We start from the raw sequence: 19,271 nt of genomic DNA, 5'->3' as shown, positions 1-19,271 counted from the left end.
AGACACATATTTTAAGAAATAACAGTAACTATGGGTGTCATTCATGGAAAGATCTATCACTAGCAGATGAGATTATGACCTTCCAGTCATAATTCTGGAACAGGGAGTAAACAAGAAGAGAAGACCCCCAGGCAGTTCTATTTTTAAAAATCAGGGCATATGAATGTATCAAGTATGATGATAGTTATGATGACCAAGGACAAAATGTTTTAAATTGGGAATAACCCAGAAAATTAAAAACATGGTTGTCTTATCAAAAGGTCAGAATGTGATATATCAAGATATATACATACATATATATATATATATACATTAACATACCAGGGGTAATAGAAAAAGCACAAGCCCCTAAGTCAGACAGCCTTCATTCAAGTCCTAGTTCTACCATATATTTGCCATCCCTAAACCAGGCTGAATAACCTTTAACAAGTCAGTTCTGTCTGGGCATCAGGTCCCTAACCTGTAAAATGGAGATAATCACACCTTTCTCATACCATGCTTATGAGGATTAAACAAGATCATGTTTGTAAAACACTGGCATACGGCTTCCCCGGTGGCGCAGTGGTTGAGAGTCTGCCTGCCGATGCAGTGGACACGGGTTCGTGCCCCGGTCCGGGAAGATCCCACATGCCGCAGAGCGGCTGGGCCCGTGAACCATGGCCGCTGAGCCTGCGCGTCCAGAGCCTGTGCTCCACAACGGGAGAGGCCACAACAGTGAGAGGCCCGCGTACCAAAAAAATAAAATAAAATAAACTGATATGCATATTGAAGTTGGGGGGAAGTGTTATAATTCCTGCAACTCCCCTGGATACGCATCAAAAAATAAGATGGATTGATGAATGAACAGAGGGACAGACAGACGGATAGATATGTGATACAGCATGTATGGTGAAATGGTAGAATCTAATGGGTAAGTAAGTAGGTATTCACTGTAAAATTCTTTCAACTTTTATGTATGTTTGAAAAATTGTATAGTAAAATGTTGAAAAAAATCTGAAAAAAAAATGGCAAAACAATGTCACACCAGCACATGAATAGACACACAAGCAAGTACGATAAATTACAAATTCCAGAAATAGTTCCCAGTAAATACGGAAATTTAATATTTGATAAAGGTACCATCTCAAACCACTTAAAGCAGAGATGGACATTTTAATAAATGACTTGGGGACAACTTGATAGCTCTTTGGAAAAAGATGAAAATAGATCTGTATCTCACACCATAGACAAGGAAAAACTCCAAAAAGATCAGAGATCTAAAGGTAAAAAATGAAACCAAACAAGTACTACATGAAAATATGGGTGAATTCCTCTCTAACCTCAATGCAGGGAAAGGTTTCCTAACTATGACTCAAAAACCAGATACAAAAAATAAAAGGAGAAATAAATTTGACTACATAGAAACATACTTTTACACAACAAAAAAATACCAAAACCAAAGCCAAAAGAAAAAAAATTGCAACATATATCACAAAGGGCTAATGTCCTAATCTATTGTTAATTCTTAAAAATTGAGGAAAGAAATACCAGAAACACGATAGAAAAATAAGCAAAATACATGAACAGATAATTCATGCAAAAAGATATTAAACTTCACCCATAATTTTTTAAATGCAAACTAAAACTAAACTGAGATACCATTTCTCACGTTACAGACTGAAGAAAATTAAAATGCTTGACAGCATATTCTATTGGCAAGGTTGGGGACAAACAGACATTCTTATTCATTGCTGGTAGGAATGCAAACTGGTACAACGCTTATGGAGGGGAATTTAGTAATAAATTACATATGCGTTTGGCTTTTGATTCTGCAATCTCATTTCTAGACACTTTCCCTGAAGATAATACCTCCAATGATATGATAATACCTCCAACAATATGAAAATACAACAATACGAAATGAATGCCCAAGGTTATTCATTACAGGTTTATTGGTAATTGCAATATGTTGGAAACAACCTAATGCCCATAGATGGGAAAGTGGTTGAATAAACTCTGGGACATCCACACGATAGAAGATTCTGGAGCTGTTTAAATTTTTATAAAAGGCAGGTGGGAGAAGACCACTATGAACAGACATGGAATGATTTCCAGGATCACTTGATAGGAGCTGTGGCCTTCAGCTGAGGGACAGCCAGCCAACAGTGACCCCGCAGGGATTGAGCTGGAGGAATAAATGACCTGACATGACTCTCTTCCACCCTCCAACCTTCTGCATGTGCTTCTCATTGGTCCAACACAAACAGAAGTCAGAAGGTAAAAGCAGACAATAAAGGTCACCACCCAGACTAGAGGAGGGTGGAGAAGAGTAGAGGGTGAGTTTGGAAGATAACCAGCACATAATTTAACATTCCCTCTTGCCGGACATTCAATTTATATCCAATTCTTGACTATTATAAAGAGTGAACATCCTTATTTAGCGCTATGCTGGCAAAAATTTAACAACTGGGACAGGGACCCTGATTTGTAGTGTCTTCCGTGGTGTAAATACTCTCATCACGGCTGATTTCAAGCTACCCTCATGAGGTCACTGAATGAGGAATTGGGAAGAGATGTGCACAAGGGGTTCTAACAAGAGGGCAAGCCATCTCTAACACACCACTGCTTGTCCTTAAAGTTTTGTCTGCACATTGGATTCTATTCTTAAACTCACTGATGTAGAATGATGGAATAATAGATGCAAATACTTTGTGGAATCCTTATATGAACTGAACAAGACTCTTTTTTAAAGTCCTGGAATAGCCTGATGTAGTAGATAGAGCTCTAAACCTGGAAAGTTCATTGTTCCCTTCTCTGAGGAACCTAGCATGCTGCGTATGTCTCTAAATTCACGCCGTGTTATAACTGTCTCCCCAACAAGAGTGTAAGCCATCCACAGAAAAAGATTCTTTCTTACTCAGGTTTATAGCACGGTACCTGGCACAGAAATGTCTGTCACAGAGAATGATTTTTTAATTGCATGAATGGAGAATGAAGACACCTGAGTTCTAATCCCAAATCTGCCTCTTACTCAAGGCATGACTTTTGGGAAATCAGTATCCTTCTCTAAATCTGAATTTCCTCATCCATTTTTCCTAAGTGTATCCCATGGAGAAATGCTCTATGCAAAAAAAAAAAAAAAAAAAAGGGAGGGGGGAATACTGGGAAATCTTCAGGCTAGATTTTGCTCTTGGAGTCACAATGCACATTTCTAGAACAAAGCATCTGAGAAGTCCAGCAGTGAGCAAACCTGTTTAACTTTGTCTCACCAGCAATTTTCACATGCATTTGGCCATGGAAACCTTTCTCTTCTCATGGAGTTAGTGGTGCTGGAAAAGGCTGAACTAGAAAGGCATTCAAGGCTCTTTCCTGCTCTGACGTTTTACAGGTTTGTCACAGAATAGCTCCAAGTGAATTTGAAAAATACTCAAGCTAGACAGCGGAAATGAAATCACAAATATTAAGACAGTGAGATCATGAACATACTGTTAGACAGCGTTTGTATTTGTAGGGCCGTAATACAGAAGGTCCCCTTCCATGTCCCTGATATGGTCACTGCTGAGCAAGCTCCCACCTTCACATATCAAGCCAAAGTCACCCAGATGATCTGTGCTCTTCACTATGACTCTGAGAATCCACCTTCACTTTGCCTAAGTGGTTCTTGAGAAAAATGCATCAATCTTCCATCCAAGCTCCCAGCAAACACCGGCTTCCCATTTGCTTACCCTTGGCAAATTGCCATGGACTGGACCTAACTGATGCACCACATGCCGCAGAGCAACTAAGCCTGTGTGCCACAACTACTGAGCCTGCGCTAATAGAGTCTGCGAGCCACAACTACTGAGCCCATGTGCCACAATTACTGAAGCCCACGCACCTACAGCCTGTGTTCCACAACGAGAAGCCACTGCCATGAGAAGCCCACGCACCTGCAACGAATGCAGCCATAAATAAATAATTAAAAAAAAAAAGAAAAAGAGGGAGAGGAAACAAAATTGATAAACCATTAGCCAGACTCACCAAGAAAGAGAGGGAGAGGACTCAAATCAATAAAATTAGAAATGAAAAAGGAGAAGTTACAACAGACCCCACAGAAATACAAAGCACCCTAAGAGACTACTACAAGCAACTCTATGCCAATAAAATGGACAACCTGGAAGAAATGGATAAATTCTTAGAAAGGTATAACCTTCCAAGACTGAACCAGGAAGAAATAGAAAATATAAACAGACACAAGTAATGAAATTGAAACTGTGATTAAAAATCTTCCAACTAACACAAGTCGAGGATCAGATGGCTCCACAGGTGAATTCTATCAAACGTTTAGAGAAGAGCTAACACCCATCCTTCTCGAACTCTTCCAAAAAATTGCAGAGGAAGGAACACTCCCAAACTCATTCTATGAGGCCACCATCACCCTGATACCAAAACCAGACAAATATACTACCAAAAAAGAAAACTACAGACCAATATCACTGATGAATATAGATGCAAAAATCCTCAATAAAATACTAGCAAACAGAATCCAACAACACATTAAAAGGATCATACACCATGATCAAGTGAGATTTATCCCAGGGATGCAAGGATGCTTCAATATATGCAAATCAATCAATGTGATATACTATATTAACAAACTGAAGAAGAAAAACTATATGATCATCTCAATAGATGCAGAAAAAGCTTTTGACAAAATTCAACACTGATTTATGACAAAAACTCTCCAGAAAGTGGGCAGAGAGGTAACCTTCCTCAACATAATAAAGGCCATATATGACAAACCCACAGCAAACATCATTCTCAATGGTGAAAAACTGAAAGCATTTCCACTAAGATCAGGAACGAGACAAGAATGTCCACTCTCACCACTATTATTCAACATAGTTTTGGAAGTCCTAGACACGGCAATCAGAGAAGAAAACGAAATAACAGGAATCCAAATTGGAAAAGAAGTAAAACTGTCATGTTTGCAGATGACATGATACTATACATAGAGAATCCTAAAGATGCCACCAGAAAACTACTAGAACTAATCAATGAATTTGGTAAAGGAGCAGGATACAAAATTAATGCACAGAAATCTCTTGCATTCCTATACACTAATGATGAAAAATCTGAAAGAGAAATTAAGGAAACACTCCCATTTACCATTGCAACAAAAAGAAAAATACCTAGGGAGACAAAAGACCTGTATGCAGAAAACTGTAAGACACTGATGAAAGAAATTTAAGATGATACTAACAGATGGAGAGATATACCATGTTCTTGGATTGGAAGAATCAATAATGTGAAAATGACTATACTACCCAAAGCAATCTACAGATTCAATGCAATCCCTATCAAATTATCAACGGTATTTTTTATGGAACTAGAACAAAAAAATCTTAAAATTTGTAATGGAGACACAAAAGACCCTGAATAGCCAAAGCAGTCTTGAGGGATAAAAACAGAACTGGAGGAATCAGACTCCCTGACTTCAGACTATACTATAAAGCTACAATAATCAAGACAATATGGTACTGGCACAAAAACAGAAACATATATCAATGGAACAAGACAGAAAGCCCAGAGATAAACCCACACACCTATCATCAACTAATCTATGACAAAGGAGGCAAGGATATACAATGGAGAAAAGACAGTCTCTTCAATAAGTGGTGATGGGAAAACTGGACAGCTACAGGTAAAAGAATGAAACTGGAACACTCCCTAACACCATACACAAAAATAAACTCAAAATGGATTCAAGACCTAAATGTAAGATCAGACACTATAAAACTCTTAGAGGAAAACATAGGAAGAACACTCTTTGACATAAATCACAGCAAGATCTTTTTTGACCCACCTCCTAGAGTAATGGAAATAAAAACAAAAATAAACAAATGGGACCTAATGAAACTTCAAAGTTTTTGCACAGCAAAGGAAACCATAAACAAGACGAAAAGACAACCCTCAGAATGGGAGAAAATATTTGCAAACAAATCAGTGGACAAAGGATTAATCTCCAAAATATATAAACAGCTCATGCAGCTCAATATTAAAAAAACAAACAGCCCAATCCAAAAATGGGCAGAAGACCTAAATAGACATTTCTCCAAAGAAGACATACAGATGGCCAAGAAGCACCTGAAAAGCTGCTCAACATCACTAATTATTAGAGAAATGAAAATCAAAACTACAATGAGGTATCACCTCACACCAGTTAGCATGAGCATCATCAGAAGATCTACAAACAAATGCTGGAGAGGGTGTGGAGAAAAGGGGACCCTCTTGCACTGTTGGTGGGAATGTAAATTGATATAGCCACTATGGAGAACAGTATGCAGGTTCCTTAAAAAACTAAAAATAGGGCTTCCCTGGTGGTGCAGTGGTTGAGAGTCCGCCTGCTGATGCAGGGGACACAGGTTTGTGTCCCGGTCCGGGAAGATCCCACATGCCACAGAACGGCTAGGCCCGTGAGCCATGGCCGCTGAGCCTGTGCGTCTGGAGCCTGTGCTCTGCAACGGGAGAGGCCACAACAATGAGAGACCCGCATACCGCCAAAAAAAAAAAAAAAAAAAACTAAAAATAGAATTACCATATGACCCAGCTATCCCACTCCTGGGCATATATCCAGAGAAAACCATAATTCAAAAAGACACATGCACCCCAATGTTCATTGCAGAACTATTTACAATAGCCAGTTCATGGAAGCAACCTAAATGCCCGTCAACAGACGAATGGATAAAGAAGATGTGGTACATATATAAAATGGAATATTACACAGCCATAAAAAGTAACGAAATTGGGTCATTTGTTGAGACATGATGGATCTAGAGACTGTCATACAAAGTGAAGTAAGTCAGAAAGAGAAAAACAAATATGGTATATTAACGCATATATGTGGAACCTAGAAAAATGGTACAGATGAACCAGTTTGCAGGGCAGAAATTGAGACACAGATGTAGAGAACAAACGTATGGGCACCAAGCAGGGAAAGCAACGGAGGGTGGTGGTGGTGGTGTGATGAATTCGGGGATTGGGATTGACATGTATACACTGATGTGTATAAAACTGATAAAAGAAAAGAAAAGAAATCTGGAGGGACTTCCCTGGTGGTGCAGAGGTTAAGAATCCGTCTGCCAATGTAGGGGACACAGGTTCGAGCCCTGGTCTGGGAAGATACCACATGCCGTGCAGCAACTAAGCCCGTGTGCCACAACTACTGAGCCTGCGCTCTAGAGCCCGCGAGCCACAACTACTGAAGCCCATGCACCTAGAGCCCGTGCTCCACAACAAGAGAAGCCACCGCAGTGAGAAGCCCGCACACCGCAACAAAGAGTAGCCCCCACTCGCTGCAATTAGAGAAAGCCCACACACAGCAAGGAAGACCCAATGCAGCAAAAATAAATAAATATATTTATTTTTTTAAAAACTGGAAACAACCCCAAAATCCATCAATCGGAGAGTGAGAAGTAAATTATACCATATACACAGAAGAGCACCCTTTAAAAACAATGATGTTTAACTACATTGATATGAAAAATGCTCACAAAATATTATTGAGTGGAAAGCATTATATTATAAAATAGCATGTATAAAATGATATCATTTATGTAAAATGTGTGTGTGTGTGTGCTCGCACGCACGCCTGAAGAGATACTTGGAAGGATGTTCGGCAAAATGTTAACAGTGGTTATCTTTGGCTGATAGTTTGTTACTGCTTTATTCTTTGCACTATTCTACATTTTTTGACATTTTTGCAACAAGCTGTATTATTTTTATAACAACAATAATGCCATTTTCAACTCATACTAAAATACTAAAAGAAGTTGGTACTATCTACTACCAGACGATCTCCCTGGAACCTTCCAGCTATGAAGATTCATTAATGCCATGTATGCCCAAATGATGAGCAAGGACTGTGTGTGTGTGTCTGTGCACGTGCACATGCGCGCGCGTCAAGTTAGCCCTCAGGATAGAGGGACTCACTGAAACTTGAGCTCTCAAGTCTCTCCTTTCTAGCAGGTTAGAGGTCAGACTTCACGAAAGGAGGAGGAGAAGTGAATTTGAATGTCTGAAAGCTAAACCTTGGTCAGGCCATGCCTTGTAAAAGTTCCAGAGACAGCATTACGCACAGATCATACAAACAGCTTAGACACAGGTGAAGATGATATGCTCTAGAAAACTGTCAGATGATCCCAAAATGACTTTAGTAAAGACAGTAATACTAGTGATAAAAAGGCATGTAAGAAGAATAAATAAAAGTGTTTTGGGCACATAACGAACATGCAGATATCTGTTAAGCTATTGAATAAATCAGGTCTCGGGAAAACCAAAAAAAAAGTGTTTTATGAAATGTTAAGAGTGGAAAAAGGAATATTTTAAACTAATGTATTTTCCGCCTCTTGAGATTTTTAAATAGGTATAACAAAGTAAAATAAATATTAAAAATACATGTGGGGCTTCCCTGGTGGCGCAGTGGTTGAGGATCTGCCTGCCAATGCAGGGGACACGGGTTCGAGCCCTGGTCTGGGAAGATCCCACACGCCGCGAAGCAACTAGACCCGTGAGCCACAACTACTGAGCCTGTGCGTCTGGAGCCTGTGCTCCGCAACAAGAGAGGCCACAACAGTGAGAGGCCTGCGCACCGCGATGAAGAGTGGCCCCCACTCGCCGCAACTAGAGAAAGCCCTCGCACAGAAATGAAGACCCAACACACCCATAAATAATAAATAAATAAATAAAATTTTTTTTTAAATGTGATTTTTTTTCTAGTCCCCTCGAAGTCTGTATGTTCAAGTACGCCATTTAAAAAATTTTTTTTGAGGAATCTTCTCAAAGGGGAAAAAGAGGACTCACCTTGTATTGGGGGTCATTTCATTATGAGACAGCTTGAAAAGCGATGTGGGGTGCAGGCAGTGTTCTGGGGCCCCTACTTACCTGGCACTCTCATCCTCTCTCCCTTTCCCAACCCAGTGGAGCCCAAATCTCAAGACATAACAAAGCAAAAGGCTGGAAGCTGGAGAGGGCTGGAGCAGACAGCACACGCCTCCTTTCCTTCTCCCTGGGGAGGCCACAATTAGTATGGCTGTGGAAAAAGTGACAGGGCAGAAAAAGCAAAAACTCTTGCTGGCTGGCGTACAGGCTAGTCATTGCCAAGGCCACACGGTGAGTGAAAATCCCTGCAGAAGAAGAGTTTCCCCCTGAGTTGGGCAGGGGTTGGTTCTTAGGGAAGGGACCTCAGAATTCTGAAAAGCCAGGGCAGTGGGCGGCGGGCTGAGAGCTTTCTTCCGTCCCTCCCTCAGCAGCGCAGAGGGGCTGCACGCTGCGTGGGACCCCCTCACCACCCCTGCAGCCTTCAGGTGTGATGAGGCCCAAGTACCTGCCACTGGAGACTTGGAGTGGGTCAGGGCGCTCAGGACTGATGGTTGCTGATATATAAATAGGGGTCTGGGTTGAGCTGACAGGACATGCTGAGAATCTTAGATCTAAGATCACAGGATCTTCCCAGAACGCTCCTCCCGTCCTCTCTCCCTCCCTCTGGGATGCAGAGGCTCAGAGTGTGCTTGGGAATGACCTAGATATTTATTCAGGGGCAGGGGTGAGAAGGGCCTCTGGGAAATCCCTGCCCTCAGTGTGTGGTCTGCAAAGGAAAGAGAGGTGGAGATATCCCCTGCCCCGCTCCACTAGGAAACTCAAAATATAACCTTGGAGGGATTTGGCCAAGTGGCTACTCTCTATGAAGAAACACACCACACCTGTACATTAGAAACAAAGGGACATTTTGATGTCCATTTTGACATGGTTGTCTTGTTTTTGGTTTTTGTCTTTGTTTTTTTTCTTTTTGACATGGCTGTTTTGATGTGGCCAACTGTTTTTAAAAACAGTTATTATAAGCAATATGCACAACTTAATCAGCTAGCCTCAGCCTTTGTCTCCCACCCAAATCAGAGACGTAGGATTAGGATGTCACTCAGGCAGGTATATAGCGCACTGGACTCGTCAGATTCTTACTCCTCGCTCATGCAAGGGCAGAAGTTCCCTGGCATACCTTCAACATCACTCATTGTGACCAATGAAAAATTATTCCCAATTACCTTTATTCTGATTTTAAAATCTTTAACACAATTAGGCATTACATAATTGGAGCAGTTGGAGGAATAGGTGAAGAATGTAGGAATACACTTCTTATTGAGTATTTCTCAATAGGGTGTTAACTACCTGCCCCTAGAAAGCAGATTGAAACACACACACACACACGCACACACACACACACACACGCACCACTGCATAGGCTGAACAGTTTGAGTAAATTACAGACAATATAACATCAAGGGTGACATATGTATGTGGGATCTATGTCCTTACCCCAGAAGTAGGTGATCAAGGGCCCCAGCCTCCTAACACCAAAGGCTTTGTGTTTTCTTGCTTTCTTCCCCTTTGTCTCCAGTATTTCTCTGGTTCTACATCCTCCTCTTTCCTATCTTTCTCACTACAGTTATTGTTTTATTTCCACAGAAGAATCACCATGACATTGTGAAAAGAGAACTGGATTAGAAATCAAAAGATCTCGAGGCTAGCTCTGCCAGTCCACGGGCTGTGGGACTCCAGGGAAGAGTTCCGTATCTGTACATCTACATGTACAGAGTCTACATCTCTGATTGTTTATTTATCTGTAAAGATAATTAATATTTAAATGATTATCATGTCCCAAGGCATGTACTAAGTTCCTTGCATAAATTACCTTGTGTAGGTGAGGTCAATACCAATACCGTTTCCATTTCCATTTCCCAGATAAGGAAATGGGCTCAGAGAAGGCAAGTTCCTATAGCCAGGATGTATCAGAACCAAGGATTAAGATTCCAGAGCCTATTTTCCTGGTACCCACTTGCTGGAAGAATTAATAATGGGCCACCTGAAAGTCTAACTAACTGCAAGTGATCTAGGATAAAGCATGTCATCAATAAAAAATAAAAGTTGATTTAAATCTTTCTTTATTAAAGGCCAGCAATAAGGCCACGTGTCTCACCTACCACAGAAAGCTGTCCTGAAGATCAAAGATAAAGAGACTCTCTAAGGCCTTTCTAAGCTGTAAAGTGCTGTACAGCTGTGAAGCATCCTTCCCCAAGTTCTCCACCCAACAGGAGCAAATACACCACTGGTGGCTCAGAGCTAAACAGGTTACGCAACCCTGCCCTAAGCTGAGACTGGCTTTGCAAGCAATGACTCAAGTAACTGCCAGGAAAGAGAAGCAAAGGAAAGTGACTCAGAGACTTTTCAGCCTTGATAGGGCACTGGGACCCGGGCTGGCCTCCCTACGGGGAAGACATTGTGGAAGTGGGGGCAGTTTCTGCAGGTAATGCCAAATCCACAGGGGTCCAGCACTTGCCCATCACACCTCCGTTCTCATCAGCATTGCCTGTCACTAACCTAAGCTTTTAGAAGGCCATTTATGTCTGTTTAAATTAACTTGGAACAGGGAAATACCTTAGAAGATGCTGTGAGTGTTAAAGATTAAGACACTAGTGGCATCACCATCCACCCTCCGGTCTTTAAAAATGATAAAAGCTTTTGTTTTATTTTTATATTAATCCGTCCTTTTAGTTAGGCTAAAAATTTTCCAAAAAATTTAATCCCAAATTAAAAGCATCACTGGTAAAGAATCATAATTATCCTGTCATTTTAGAAATTAGCAATAGTGGTTGCTAAGGGGCTGGGCAGGTGAAGCAGAGAGACTGGGCAAATGAAAGCTGCCTAGGATCCAGAGTCTCTTTTGGGGGATCTGTCAAGATCCCAAATCAAGAATTCAATAATGGCTATAACACAATGTATCTAAGAATAGTGTTCCTTCTAGGTGGTTTCTGTGCATTGACCAGTGGTTTTCAAAGTGCGATCCCTTGACCTGCAGCATCAACAGCATTTGGGAACTTGTTATGAATGCAAATTCTCAGACTGCTTGCCAGACTTACTCATCAGAAACTCTGGATTTGGGGCCCAGGAGCCTGTGTTCTGGCCAGCCTCCAGGTGACTATGATACATACATTGGTGGTAAGGGAGTCACCTGGGAAATTTGGTTAGAGTAATTAACACCCCCAGCCCTATCTCATACCCACAAGCCTGGGCTTCGGAAATTAGCTCTCCGCGTGATTAAGATAAACACCAAGATTTGAAAACCACTGATCCTAGCATATGAGAGGACTGAAGTTAGAGGCAAACAGTGATAAAGGGATTAATAGCCCACCAAAGTGGTCTGACGTTTACTTTAAACTGAAAACATCTGATCAGCAGCAACAGCAAGAAACACTTTCTAAACTTAAGCAGAGCCTCCCGAAAATACAGCTGCCCTTGACCACCACCCGGTAACCTTTTCAGGATTCACAGAGGATTTAGATGAAAACTAAGAAACAGAAAATAAAATTCAGAAAGACAGGGAATTCCCTGGTGGTCCAGTGGTTAGGACTCGGTGCTTTCACTACCAGGGCCCGGGTATGGTCCCTGGTCGGGGAACTAAGATCCCACGAACTGTGAGGCGTAGTCAAAAAAAAAAAAAAAAAAATTCAGCAAGACAATGTTCCAAGACCATCATTTGACAAACGTCAGTTGCAGTATGAAACCACCTCTTGTAGGATACACCTTTTCCAAACATTAAAACAGCAGGACAAAAAAAAGGCAGGTGGGAATAACAACTGAAAATTGAAAAAGCCCCAATAATTTTAATACACAGATTATTAACCAAAAACCATCTTAATGAATAATGTCAAAGTCTCTCCCCATCCAGGGGAATTTCTGACAAAAGCTAGGAGCCTCAGATAATCTACTGCTGATTATCACACAACAGACAGGTAGCTGTGGAAAGTTTTTTGTTTATCTGGTTATTGGTTTATTCTGAGATACCTTTTTATTGAAAATGGATCAACCTGATCCTTACTTTCTACCAGTGAGCAGGGCCGCAAAGCTCTAAAAAACAAACATACAAAACACCCATGCTTAATATAAGCCAGGTCCCCACTTGGGTTTTGATACCTTACCTTCACAATAGTATCATGAGAGAGGAGTAGGGAACTATCACCATCCATAGTAAAATAAATCTCAGAGGCTCAAAGCCTTTAATGAAGATGAGGAGAAACAGCTGGCCTAACTGCCCTGACTCTGCACACTGAGTCTTCCTGCTTAAAGTTTTTTTACTTTAATTACCACCACAATAATATCCAAGGTAACTGTTTCTTCCTTAATACTCTGACATCTTCCTCCCAGGACCAACGTACTTGCCCTTGGTTCCCCTGTGTATAGCTCAGACAAGACAAAGCTTTCAAAGGACGTTACTAAATACTAGTAAAGTAAAGGACTGGAAAATGGGAAATAAACCCATAGCACTTAAGACAAGTAGTATAGAGAAGTAGATAAGAATATAATTCCAGAACTAGACTACCAAGGTTTAAATTCTGGCTGTCATTTACTAGCTGTGTGACCAGTTACTTAACCTCTCTGTGCCTTGATATCTTCTTCTGTAAAATGATAATTAAAGGACCCATCCCACCATCTCATAAAATAACATCTGGCACATAGCACACATGTATATATTCAGTTTGGTTTGTAAAGTACAAGTTTTAGTTTGCAGCATATCTACTTTTCTCCCAGATTCACAAGTTCTGTGCTATTTGACCCAATATCTGGAGAAATCCAATCTAGTCCAACAAAGGGCCACCCAGATTCACAGGTAAGGGCAACTCACCTCACTTTTAAAGATGATAAAACTGAGCCTCATCTGCAATTCCAACTATCTAAACCCACCACACTTCAAAGATTCAAGCTCAAATACCATTCTTTTTTTTTTAAGAGCAAAATATAGAAATTGAATAACTTTGTATAAGTATTCTAGGTGACATAAAACTCTGAATGTTATTTTTAATTTGAGATATTCTTTATGAAATAAAATGGAGGGAATGGACAAAAGGAATTTTCGTACAATCAAAAAGTTAAAGTTAAAAGTATTTCCAAGGTGTATTCATCAAATCCAGAACAGAAATTAATTCAATGCAAATTCCTAGAAATTAGTTTTCGGGAATTACAAATGTGTGAATTAAGTGCAATATACAACTCTTCTGTCCATATCATCAAAAGCATGAGGAAAAAATATGGTAATATTCTTCCATAGACATCTATATATTTGTAATTCAACTGATATCACACACACACAATCTAGTATTGAATTGTTCCATCCAATGTAACTATGATAAGATTATATAAAAATGAAATTTCCATCCTACACATTAGAAAATATTAAGTCTCCAGATACTTTAATAATGCCTTACACTTGTATAGTACTCATAGTTTACAAACCAATTTTATCTCCATAATTTCCTTTCAGCTTCATGGCATAGGAGATGGCACAACTCTATTTGTACTCATTTTAAAAGAGCTGATAGTACAGGCTTAGAAAATATAGGTCTCCTGGCCTAGAACGCAGACCTTAGCAGGACCCAGATATCCTGACTCCAAATCTGGTTCTCTTTCCATTAACACCACAAGATATCCTATGAATGCAAAAAAACTAACATATTTTATAATGATAAATCCCCCCTTGCAAGCATAATGTACATGTATCTTCTTTTAATTTTTGTTTGAAAACACTGTTTGAGTGAAATGAGAACAAATAAAAGCTAATAGATAAACTCACACTATTTTTTTAAAAGGAAATTCTCAAGGGAATAAGGTTACACGTATACTTAACTCTCATGAGTCAAAGTGTGAGCCAATCCCCCTCTCTACTAATCTCATCTTTCTCTTCAGGGGAACTAATATTGCCCACTGAATCTACTGAATCCTTCTTGAACACTCAACAGACAATAGCAATGAGCATCACAACCTTGCTTGGGATGAAGTGGGGATTCATGTATGAGACCAAAAGCCCAGCTGATGTATTTGGTAACTTTTCTAGTGTGATTTTTTTAATTACATGTACCAACTGAGAACTTTTCCTCCCACTTACACAAAACAGGACTTACCCTATGAAATGGACCTTTGAATATCTCAAACTAAAAATTGAAACGTTTCACAATTCCCTTCAGTTTCAGCTGAAGAGTTTTAGAGATCTGGTTCAGGCATCATACTCAGTATTTGCACAGCACTTGACAGTTTCAACGTACTACTGCATGCCCTATGTCTGGTTAGATTTTCCAGCTACCTAGTGAGAAATGTATTATTATCATCCCTATGTCAGAGATGATAAAACTGAGGCACAAGGAGGGTATCCTGCCCAAGACCACAATGAAAGCAGGAGATGGAGACCCAGACCCACCACTGACTCCAAATCTCATGTGCTCTTTTCCCTTCTTCCTTGCTGCCTACCCTTAAAATGTCCTCCCCAGCCACACACCCCCAAGTCCCTTTAGAAGAGAGTAGCTCAAATACTGGTTTCCTTCTTCACACATGGATAAGTCTTGGACAAGCTGGAATCTCCTACCCTTTTCCCACTTCCCCTGGGAGAAAGGTGCACCTCCTTTATCCTTGTCTTTCCAAGACAACAAGGAAGACGTCTCCCCATGGTGCCGACACCAGTACAGAGATGAGGAAAGAGGTCCTTAGGGTGTAAACTGCCTTGCCAGCTACTGTTTAAACCCCTGTGAAAGATGATTCTTATGAAATAACCCCTTATTGACATAAGTCAGAAATGAGTCTTAACCTGTGAAAGTTAATGGGCAAGTTTTATGGGCAAGAGGTTATGGGTAAGAGGACAAGAAAACCGAAATCCTGTTGGGAGACACAGCCTTCATGTCTCCCCCTGACGGTAAAGAGGGCCCCCATAGGTCTCCACGGAGCAGCTCCCCGCGATCCTTACGCAAGAGAAGGAGACTTACCCGCGGCGCCGGGGCTTCCGGACAAATGGGGCCGAGACATACTTGCCGCACGCTTCAGCACCGGGGACAGTTCCAAACTCTCTAACTTCTCGCGCCCTTCCGAGCTCGGCGCGGCCCGCTGTGCCTCCCCGGCTGCGGGCCGGATGGCGGCCTCTCCACGCCCTGGTCCAAGCCTCCGGGTCTTGGGGAGAGCGACAGGGTCTCCGCAAGCAGCGGGAGCAGCCGGGGGCGCTCCGGGCTGCGGCGGCGAGCAGCCCAGCTGCACCGAGGCGCTGCGGGACCGCGCCAGCGCCGAGGAGACGGAGCCCATCTCGGAGGGCCGGGCTGGGCCCAGCGGAGCGGCCAAGGCTCCCGGCGGGACCCACACCCCTTGCCTGCCAAAGGTTTACTCTCTCCTCGCGCCGTAGCGCCCCCAGCTTCTGCTCCTCCTGTGCCTCCGCGGGTTGCAGCCCCTCCTCGGCGGCGGCGGAGGAGGCTGCAGGGAGGGCTGCGCGCCCACGCCGGGGACTGAGGAAAACCCGGGCGGTGTCCGCGCCTGTCCGATAATCCGGGCTGGTGAGGACACTTGGAGGGGTCAGTGCGCAGAGACTGTCCAGAGATTTTACTGGGGATTGTGGGGGGAAAGGACGTGGCATTACGTGAGGGATACCGCTTTTTTCTCTACTTTCTGCACTTTGTTCACCTGGGGCCAAAGGACTGGCACATCCTTCCTGCTCCTTCCGACACATCTGGGCCTCCTCTGTTCCCCGAGAGATTGAAGGGTTTAGCGAGGGCAGAGGAGGAGCCTACCTTCTTCTCAGTTACTCTTCTTATGGCCAATATCACTACTCTTCCAGGCTGTGCCTTCCCGCTGAGCCCGGCTGGGCTCCTGGCTGTCCCTGAGAAGGCTCGGCGATCCCCTTCCCCAGCATACTTCTTCCCGCGCCCCTCATCCTGGGTGCCTCCCCCCTGTGGGGACCAAGAAGATGCCCACCCTTCCCACGGGGGATGAAGGCCAGAGAGGGCAGCCAAGGTGCAAGGGGAGGCAACTCTGCTAGTACTCCTCAGGAACGCAGCCCTGGGGGCTCCCATGAAGGGAAGCCAGAGCAGCCAGGGACTCTATTAATGGGCCTGCCCTGCTGGCCCCACCCCTTCTCTGACTGCAATAAGAAGGTGGTGACACCTAATGTGGATCCAGAAGCCAGAAGAGCAGCCTGGGATTAAGTTCCAGCTAAAACCCTGTTGCCCAGAGAGGTATTAGGTCTTGCTCAAGGTCACAGCCACTTAGTTAGTAGCAATGGAGTTGGATCTTGTGTCTGGGACTCCTCTTTCTAAACCCAGTCTCCTATCCTCCCTGCTCCCCATCTTGAAGGTGTCAGGCACTGAACTATGAATCAAGACAACTGTGAAGGGCTCCCCTGGTGGCGCAGTGGTTGAGAGTCCGCCTGCCGATGCAAGGGACACGGGTTCGTGCCCGGGTCCGGGAAGATCCCACATGACGCGGAGCGGCTGGGCCCGTGTGCCATGGCCGCTGAGCCTGCGCGTCCGGAGCCTGTGCCCCGCAACGGGAGAGGCCACAGCAGTGAGAGGCCCGCGTACCACACACACACACAAAAAAAGACAACTGTGAAATACACAGCATATGAGGCTGGAATGTGTGAAGAGAGAATGACTTTATCAGGGATTCCTCAGCTGGCCTGGGATCCAACCTCCCCTCCTCCCTCAGTGCCCAGCACTGACATGACTCTTGGCACTGTCATCTGTGAAATGGCATACAAATAAGTATGCGGGAAGTAGTACTATCACGGAGGTGGCTTCCAGATCGACAAACCCCAAGGTGGGAGGAAGAGGAAAAAAGGTTTTAGAACGCTCAACGGGCATTTAAATCAGAGGATTAACTGAAGTGGGACAGCTGCAGGGCCAACACAGCTCTCTGTGCTTGGCATTGTTTCCCGTGAAGTGGGCAGAAGCTGAAGTCCTAGGCCCTGAGCTAACATTACATGGAGGCAAATGCACACCACGATCCCCATGCCATGCAAGGACCATCAGGAGTGCCCTCTCACCTCTGCTAACATCAGGAACCCATCTTCTCAGGGCACACAGAAGGAAAGCAACAGTGTCCCTCAACCCATTTGTGTGCATGGCTATATTAACTTCTTTAAGTGCTTTTTATTCTTTCCTTGCTCACTTGACAGACAAGTAGAAATCCTCTCTCTGGGCAAAGGACCTTTTAGAAAAGGAGCTTCCTGGGCAGACATTTCCTATTCGTGTACCTTGACTTGATTTTCCTCCAAACCTGACATAGGCATCATTAGCAATAATGTAAATGTGGGCATGGGAGGAGGTGAGGAAGGAGGTATTTTGGACCTACTTAGGAGTACATACTCCACTTGACTGTACCCACTGCGAAAATACTTACATAAACATAAGACTTTTGAATGGGATGCTAAAGAGCTGCTACCCTGAACCGTCAGAGTGCCCTCTGCCACACTGATTGACCTAAGCCTTTCCCCAGGACACACACACACACACACACACACACACACACACACACACACACACACACACATCCTCCTCCAGGAGGGAAGCTAAACTCAACTAAGAGTTTGGTTGTTGACACTGCTGCTGATAATCAGATTCTCCCCAGTTCTCCTGTAAGTGGGAAGAGGTGAGCCTGAAACAATCTTCTCTGTTTCCTTTTCTACTTGCATTAAAAAACAAAACAAAAACAAAAAAACAAACCATGTATCAAAAACTAGAGCTTGGTTAGAGGAAGCTGTTAGAGAATATGCCAGCTGTAGGTGATGTCATTCTCATGCCCTTGCCTTTCCTCTTCCAGGCCACTGACCTCTTCCATCAAGGGCAGGAGCGCTCCCATCCAGCCAGACTTCCACCAGTGGGTGGTCAGCAGAGTGTGCGTTGAGGGGTCTTGGAAAGATCTGATTCACCCATGCTACAAGCTGAGTGACTTTGGATCTTGGAGGTTCTACCATTGACAGTGTTGAATATTACCTGAAACAGTGAAGGTGGAGAAATCCCCTGTCCTTTCATGTCCTGGGAAATAGCTTACAACAAAAAAAACCCCACCCTTTCCCAGATGACTTAGATAACACTCAAGGATGTCCCTTTGCTTATCTATGACAAGGGTAGACACTGACCCTACAAATGCCCATTCTTTGCCTCATAAATGATTAGCTAAACTGTTTCATCCCCACTGACCAACTGGACAAAATGCTTGTTAACCAAATTGTGGTTAAGCTTCTCTCTTTCTTCCAGGCCTCTGAATTTTGACTGACTCTCAGCCTGAGCCAGCATACAGCCCTTTCTGAGAACTGAATTGGACAATAAAATTTGAATTTCATACAGTTTTCACTTGTCACAAAATATTATTCTTCTCTTGATTTTTTTCTCAGCCATTAAAAAATGTAAAAATCATTCTTAGCTTAAAGAGTGTATAAAAGCAGGCAGCAGGCT

The 19,271-nt window shown here is 42.8% G+C and overlaps 1 protein-coding gene across 1 annotated transcript in view; it reads right to left on the bottom strand.

Moving 5' to 3' along the window:
* The window catches only part of PDE1C (phosphodiesterase 1C), a gene marked incomplete at both ends in the record, with an annotated part of 550,586 nt that extends 534,458 nt beyond the window's left edge, over nt 1-16,128 (bottom strand). Inside the window, one exon of the mRNA XM_082661639.1 lies at nt 15,819-16,128. Within this exon, the coding sequence (XP_082517765.1) occupies nt 15,819-16,128 (310 nt within the window). The remainder of the gene's footprint in view (nt 1-15,818) is intronic.
* Nucleotides 16,129-19,271: the final 3,143 nt, after the last annotated feature.

Source organism: Grampus griseus (assembly GCF_964374135.1).
Source record: "Grampus griseus genome assembly, chromosome: 9".
NCBI classification, from domain to species: domain Eukaryota; kingdom Metazoa; phylum Chordata; class Mammalia; order Artiodactyla; family Delphinidae; genus Grampus; species Grampus griseus.
The sequence above is the reverse complement of the archived record's forward strand: the minus strand, read 5'-3'. Positions and strand labels throughout refer to the sequence as shown.